At 41.3% G+C, this 8,020-nt stretch overlaps 2 protein-coding genes across 2 annotated transcripts in view; one reads left to right on the forward strand and one right to left on the reverse strand.

The window, feature by feature from the left end:
* dnase1 (deoxyribonuclease I) overlaps positions 1-4,896 on the forward strand; it is a gene marked incomplete at its 3' end in the record, with an annotated part of 7,896 nt that extends 3,000 nt beyond the window's left edge. The window contains 5 exon segments of the mRNA XM_035654233.1: positions 1,470-1,585; positions 2,172-2,284; positions 2,440-2,594; positions 3,242-3,335; positions 4,601-4,896. Coding sequence (XP_035510126.1) covers positions 1,470-1,585; positions 2,172-2,284; positions 2,440-2,594; positions 3,242-3,335; positions 4,601-4,669 — 547 coding nt within the window.
* A 431-nt stretch (positions 4,897-5,327) lies between these two features.
* The window catches only part of eci1 (enoyl-CoA delta isomerase 1), a 4,300-nt gene continuing 1,607 nt past the window's right edge, over positions 5,328-8,020 (reverse strand). The window contains exons 2-7 of the mRNA XM_035654232.1: positions 7,889-8,008; positions 7,432-7,559; positions 7,016-7,162; positions 6,812-6,933; positions 6,534-6,712; positions 5,328-6,353 (exon numbers count right to left, since the gene is read on the reverse strand). Coding sequence (XP_035510125.1) covers positions 6,187-6,353; positions 6,534-6,712; positions 6,812-6,933; positions 7,016-7,162; positions 7,432-7,559; positions 7,889-8,008 — 863 coding nt within the window. The 3' untranslated portion in view covers positions 5,328-6,186. The remainder of the gene's footprint in view (positions 6,354-6,533; positions 6,713-6,811; positions 6,934-7,015; positions 7,163-7,431; positions 7,560-7,888; positions 8,009-8,020) is intronic.

Below are 8,020 nucleotides of genomic sequence, written 5' to 3' on the forward strand. Positions count from 1 at the left end.
TGTCCAACATGGCGGACTCCGTAGAAGAGGACCCGCTCCCGTTGTAGATAAAAACAGCTTCATTTAAGACCTGACTAAAAACAACTCTAATTTTCAAGTAAGATTATACACTAATGAAAACATACCTATGGAATTGCATTATTATTCCATTCCCTGGACAATTAGATCCTCTAATGTTTACACACTGATCCGCCATGTTTCTACAGTAGTCCATAACGAACAAACCAATGGACTGCTTTCAGATGCTTTCGCATCACAAGTTTCCCGGCTACTGTAGTTTCTCCTGCACACTTCACAGCCTGTTCTCATTCCCAGGTCATCCAATACAGACGCCAGTGGTGTTCAGTTAGTTGCAAACTGATGATGACCTGTTTTTATCTATAGAGGGAGTGGGTCCTCTTCTACGGAGTCCGCCATGTTGAACCGCCAGGTTTCTACAGTAGCCCAGAATAAAAAAAAATAGATTATTATTGCTGAAGCATAAAAATGTAAGACACATTTCAGGTCTTAGTGGAACTAATTTAAACTACTTGATACTATTGGGCAGTTAAATGTGTACCAATGTCTCATATATTATAATGTATGCTAAAATTGTTGTGTATGTATATCAGTCTGAAAAATAACTAGTCAGTATAGCTATGACATAATTGTAAATATTTCCCTTTGAAATGTAGTGGACTAAAATTATTTAAATGTATTATTTATTAAAGGTCCAGTGTGTAGGTTTTAGTAGCATCTAGTGGTGTACTTGCAGATTGCAACTCACTTGCTTCACCGTGCCTTTCGAAGCGCGAGGGAGAAGCAATGGTGGCTGCAAAGTGCATGAAATAGAGGCTCTATTTAGAGTCAGTTTATGGTTCTGAGTCTGTTCTGGGCTACTGTAGAAACATGGCGGACTCCATGGAAGGTGGCCTGCTCCCTCTGTAGATAAACAGCTCATTCTGAGGTAATGAAAACACAATGATTCCTATATTCAGGTGATTATACACTAATGAAAACATTCGTATGAATATTATATTCCATTTCTGACAATAGAACCTCCTTAATGTTACACACTGGACCTTTAAGTAATAAAAAATGGATATACTCAGGTTAAAATTGTAAAAATGTAATTAAGTATAGTACTTAGAGTACATTAGTTAGTTTTCTCCACTGCTTTTATGAAAGGTGGTTCAATATATAGCAATATAGCAATCAATAGCATATTGGATCTACTAGTGGCCGTGAGAAGGCACAAGACTGACGTAGTCTAATAAAATAAATGTTAGAAATTACTTCTGAAAATGCTACAGTAATGCTGTAACTGGCTGCGACTGTGAGAATTGATGGGCCTTGCCTCACTGTTAGAAATCTTTTTCAAACGTGAAGTCCACCAGAGATGAAGCTGAACAACAATCTGCCCTCCACATGGAGAGGGAAAACACACTGCAGTAAAACACATGAGGTTAAGTGGTATCATTCTTCTCCAGAGAGCAGACGGTGTCTGTGGTTAAAAACTACACCTACGATGATGGCTGTGAGGCCTGCGGGACAGACACCTTCAGCAGAGAGCCCTTCGTAGTCATGTTCTCCTCCAAATTTACCGGTAGGGTCTGGAAGAGTGACAGTGCTTTTCCACCATCTAAGTGCCTGACTTATGTAGGATGCCGGGGTGTTTCCAGACTTTCTTTAGAGGGGTGGCACAAGTGGGTCAATGACTTATGCAGGGCTGGCTGTGTTTCGGTCGTCCAGTCATTCCCAATTTATGCAATTCCAATGCTGTTTATGGACCCCAGTATGCAGAAATATTCTAAAACACTATTCATATGTATGACATGGTGGGAACCAATGGATGCTTTAGGTTATCTAGTTTCATATGATACCAGTATCTTCACAAAACAGAGCCCACTGCAGCCTCTGAAAGGCAGTGTGGAGTGGAAGAGGTAAGGCTAACACCCCCCCCTCAGGACACACCCCTGGTAGGATGAGATTCTGAAGTCATGAGGTCTGCAAATAGCTACACTTTAACTCTAATTACCACCATAGATGATTCATATCAGCCAAACTGGGTTGTTAACAAATTTAAGCTCCCTATTTGTGATATGATGTATGTCTGCCATATCCAAAACTCTCAACTTCCTCCTTCAAGCATTTCTCTCTTCATTCACTCCTCCCTCCCTCCTCCTTTCTAGCTGTGAAGGACATTGTTCTGATCCCCCAGCACACCTCTCCAGAATCTGCTGTGAAGGAAGTGAATGCTCTCTATGATGTGGTGGTTGATGTCCGCACCCGCTGGGACACCAACGTGAATACTCTCTTCCACTCTACAAACACACCCACACACACTAAAAAAGCCATTTAGTGCCATTGCAGAAAACAAGATGGAGTGCAAAGGATAATTAAGGTGGTAAAGTATGAGATGGACATGAGAGTGATTGAATCGTTTCACTCTCCCTGCAGGACATCGTGCTGCTGGGAGACTTCAACGCTGGCTGCAGCTATGTAACAGGCTCTGAATGGCAGAAGATCCGCCTCTTCACCGACAAGAGCTTCCACTGGCTGATCGCCGACGAGGCCGACACCACAGTGTCACACAGTAACTGCCCTTATGACAGGTAAATGCACACATAGACTCTTACAGGTGCTGTATACAACTTTCAGGCTGAAGGTTGCACTGAAGCAACAGGATCTCAGACCAAAACAAGAGTCAAAAACTGGAGTGCCAGACTAATTTTACCTCCCAGATCATAAATCAACTTTAAACTTGACAAACAAATGAAACTCTCTAAGACAGTCCTCTTTAGTTTTTCTATTGTTCCAACAATGACCAACTCTCAAAAAAGGTGAGCACTGGCAGGCTCAAATTGTTATTGTATATGTCTGACAACATTATAAAAAGTATCCCTACAGAGACAGACCCTTTGATTAACCTGAAAAAGCCCATGTGTTGCTATCACTCACCACCAGATTCCATAGACAAAAACAGTAACTTAACCTTGCGGATAATCACAAAATTCAATTCAAACTACACAGAAACCAAATGATCACCAAAACAGTCTCTGTTAGTCTTTAAACTCTTCCAGCAATCATCTACTCCGGTTTGGTTGAAATAAATCCTTAATGTGTGGGACGAGTCATTCTCTGCTCAGAACACCATGATTCCACTATGTCTTTTAATAGCAAATAGTTGTTTGCTGCTATGTTAATGTTCTAAATCTCGTAGATATAACCTTTAATTCAACGCCTCTTCCTATATTTACAGGATTGTGGTCACCACTGACATGATGAAGGGAGTGGTGCAGGGCAGTGCCAAGGTCTACAACTACATGATGGATTTGAATCTCAGCCACAGTCTGGTAAAAATAACTTTAGATTCAGTTCTCCTTTGCAATAATTCACTTCAGTCGCAAGGTACAAAAAGGCTGAGCGTGGCCTATAAAGAGAAAATTAAAGCTGCAGTAGGTCATTTTTTGTCATATTTGCTGATATTTTTACTACTATATCCTGACAGTAGTACATGAGACAGATAATCTTTGAACTAATGAAGAACAAGAAAGATAGTCGATTGTTGAGTTTTATTCCCAGGACGTCAAATATTGATGCTGGGAACGAGACTCAACAATCAACCATCTTCAAGGCCCCAACCCAAAGCATCTTTCTATCTTTCTTGGCTCTCATTGGTTGTTTTCGTTCAGGCCCGGTGGATTCTTGCAAATGCCATTAGGAGCTCTAGGAGGAGCGGGAGAAATCTGATGTTTTCACAGATTATGTGTCTCATGTTCTACTGTCAGGATATAGCGAAAGTTTTATAGAAATGACCTACTGCAGCTTTAACACATGCTGAAGATGATGCTTTAGCTTGATTGCCAGTAGTTTGTGTTTTCACCTTGCAGCAGTGAAGTAGTCAGGGCATGGTCAGTGCACGGTGACATCACTGTTGGGTGTGGTTACAGGTTTAACAGACTGAAGAAGCAGGGGTCAATGAAACACTGCTTTTCATATCGTGTTAACTTAATCTTTAAAGGAATAGTTTGACATTTTAGGAAATATGCTTTGGCTTTCTGGTGAAGAGTTAGATGAGAAGATACCAACCAAACCTGCTTGCTATATTAGCTTAGCATAAAGACTGGAAACGGGAGAAAATAGGTAGCCTGGCACCTCTAAAACTCTCTAATTGTAGTGTAAAAACAACAATCCACCGTTTGACGGAGGGTTATGTACTGGACTTTTTCTTGCCTCTGAGTGGTTACCTGGCAACCATAGGAGACTTAAGGAAGTAATTGATCCCCATAAATAAGAATGGTCCCACACATAACTCCCAATACAACAGCAAACTGTCCTTTTTTAACCAGTTCTTGTTTTTATTGTTGACAATTTTGATCAAAAAAACATACTTTAGAGAGTAAGAAACGATTATTTTGGTACGCTCTAGAAAATGATGCTAATTAGATATTATTATTATATGATTTTTTAGTTGTTAGGCTTAAATAAGTTTACTGTTAATAGCCGTTTAGAGATGCTGGTGAAAAATGCATTTTGTTTTACAGTACACAATAAAAAATATCATACAAAGATAATAACACTTGCTTAACTTCTTTTTTGTTCACATTATCTCTCTCAGGCATTGGCCGTCAGTGACCATTTCCCCGTGGAGGTGAATCTGATTGGCCAGGCTGCTGCTGCTGCCTGAATCACGACTCCCACAACCCTTCCACAGGACCCAAGGCTGAATCTGACTTACAACTACCCAGCAGGGGAACTATCCATGCAGCCATGAATTAATAATAATTTTAATAATTCAATAAACAAATCTGCCAAATGATTTCATTGCAAACTTGCTTCTGGAACAGCAATGTGAAAAAGAAGTCTAATCTTTCATTCAAGTGAGACCAAAAACTCATTAGGAAACCGTTTACTAAGCTCATAAATCAAGTCAGAAGTCAGATCATTTCTCCATAAGACTCCGTACTATCGCTTTATTTTTTGGAGACAATGGAGCTGGCCACTGCTGGCCATCACATAGAATGATGGCTTCACTTCATAAACACTGAAGCTCCATGTTATATATACTGTCATTGAGCGGCACAAACAGAAGTCTATTCCCTTTTAGTGCATTACGCACCAGTTTCAGTGGCGGGAATTCAAAATCTTAGCACATTCACCTGACGCTATTTGCATATCATAACACCAGTAGGAGCAGCGGTACGTGTCTCTGTCCCCTCCAAACTGACAGTACTGGTACTTTTTACCTGGTATATGCAGCAAGACTTATTTCTCAATGAGACCATGAGGATAATTTTTTAAGACTCCAGAGATAAAATACTGCAAAAATGAATAGTACAATGGGATTTTGACCGTTCAATTAATTCTTTAATCACACCAATGTATCCACATATACACACCCATTTATTCTAAAAATTCTGGCAGAAAAGATGTTAGAAAAACTTGATGTAGATAAATCTGTAAGAGATTAGAAAGGCTCCACTCACTGTGGGTTATTCAAATACACCCAGGCTAACTTTATAGTTGTTATGGCTCATAAAGGTACAGTAAGGCTAGGCACTGTGAATGGTGAAGACCTGACTGTGACAAACTGACCGTTTACTAAACCCCTCCCCAAACAGCAATTGTCCAATCATAGCTTAGCAACCATAACTCGGCACGGCTGGTCCGTCGAACTTTGGATTTCTCAACATGTCGGAGCAGTGTGAGAGATACACTCAGGATTTAAAGAGGGTGAAGAGCTCTGTGTTTCTGTAGCATTCCCAAAACAGAGACCATAAGAACAAAAGATGGATAAAGAGTGTGTTTATCTGCTTTAATGTAAGCTTAAAATGTTAGCATGTCCAGCTAATTGGCTTACTAACTACAGTAGCAGGCTGATGTTACAAGGAGCATGTCATAGTTTATTATACATTTGCGACATTTGACGTGTGACGTTTACTTGCGTGTCTATTCACATGGAAATAAATAAATAATGCTAATTTTGGATGGTAAATCTGCCACCATTATCGTAAACTGCATACGTGTCGTGTGAGAAAGGAAGCTTGACAGGGGTTGCAATAATGTGGGTTAGGGCTTAGTGTACGGTCAATTTTAATCATTATTTAATTTATTTAGGTTCAGAGAGCTGCATTCAGGGTTCTTAGTACAACTGACACCAGCGAACACAGGACACTGAAGGCAGATGCGTATAAGTAGTCTCCTCTAGCCCTTTCTCTTTTTAAGCATTGCCAGATACATGCCGAGCGACTTCTGAATGGAGTCTTTGGTGATGAAGTTGACAAAGTATTGGATGTCAGTCTCTCTGTTGGACGTTAGCTTGTCGATGGTTGGCTTCCTCATCATGGACTTGGTGATCTGTCTGGCGTGGTCTGTAAAGTTAACAGATGAACAGTCAGCACACTGATTCCAAAGGTGAGGTTTACGGACCTCCAACCAAAGTATCATATTCTTATCTAGTATTCATGTTCGTATTGGCTTTAAATTCAAACTGGAACTGTAAATACTTAGTGTGTTCTAATTGGTGTACTTTGTACACATCGCCACTGTACCTGGAATAGCCAACCACTTGGTCATGGTCTGTGTGGCTGTGGTGAGGACCTGGTCTTCAGGTACCAGCTGGTCCACCAGTCCTATCTTCAGGGCGTCTGAAGGATTGTAGAGCATCCCCAACTCCAGAGCCATCTCTGTGGTTCGGTGGCCCACTGTGTTGATCATGGTGTCCTTAAACCTGCAGACAGCAGCAGGAATTGTTAATTATTGATTATTTGATTTAGTGTGACTACTAACATCAATAACCAAAACAGGTGTCATGCTAACAATTGCTTACCAAAAAGGTGCTACGATGCCGAGCTGTGTCTCATTAAGGCCGATGCTGTAACGGGGGTTGTCCGCCATTATCCTGTAGTCACATGCAATAGACATCAGACAGCCTCCCGCCGGACTGGAACCCTGTGGCAGGAGGGGCGAGGTAGGCTGAAGAGTAATCTGCAAGACGTTTGATTTTCTTATTTTTCTGTTTGTTTATACGTACATTGATGGCAGCTATAGTGACCATGTTGGAGCCATAGAGCTTCAGCCACATCTCCTGAACGGCTTTCCAGAATTCTCCACAGTGCTCTGGACTCTTCCTGTACATCTCCATGATGTCCAGCCCGGCTGAGAACACCTTGGGCTGGGTCTGGATTGAAGCAACACACACACAAAAGCACACTCAGGGTCAACTGTCAATGTAGACTCAGACTTAGATATGGAGGCATTTGTCAACTGTCTCCCAAATAGCTGATGAGTGGAGAATCAGGGCTAAAAATAATAGTGTAAACTGGGCTTAAGAGTATTTTCACTATGCTATAATGTACTTCAACCACCTTATACACAAACACAAGAAGACACATCTTAAACCTCCTGCACAAGGGCTCTGCTGCTTTAAACGCTGAGGGTATATTGTACCGAGGTGATGATGAGGCCTCGGCAGCTCTTATCCATCTCCAGCTTCTCTGTGGCGATGCTGAACTCTGTGAGGAAATCTAAACTGAGGCTGTTGACCGGCGGACTCTGCATTTGCATCACCGCCACACCTACAGAGAGAGGGAAAGAGAAAGGATTCTGTACAGATTTATACTAAAATGAAATAAAAACTAAAACAAATATGTATGCAGGCTTCCAGAACTCAGCTGTGTCTGTATTACCAGACTGCTATGAGAAAATGCTTCAAATCTTCGGAACGCTTACATTGAGATGACAATTGTTCAATACAAGAAGCTTATGTGAATGCTGAAATCCACTCCTGTGTCTGGATTTGTTTTATGTGTGAAAGGGGGCTTTAAAAGAAAAAAGAAAGAGAGAGAGAGAGACAGAGTGAGGAGGAGAGGGAGGACGAAGACAGTGATGATGGTAAAGTTTTCACCTGTGCTTTGGTCAAAATCCACTTTGATCTTGGGCGAGGTGGAGTTGTTTCTCTGCTGAGCAATGGGGGACGCACACACTCTGCCATGACTGCTGCAGGAGGACCGCAGAGAAAGGAGACCTGCACGCACAC

This window comes from Morone saxatilis, unplaced genomic scaffold, assembly GCF_004916995.1.
Source record: "Morone saxatilis isolate NCDOM2014 unplaced genomic scaffold, NCSU_SB_2.0 Contig14, whole genome shotgun sequence".
Lineage (NCBI taxonomy): Eukaryota > Metazoa > Chordata > Actinopteri > Moronidae > Morone > Morone saxatilis.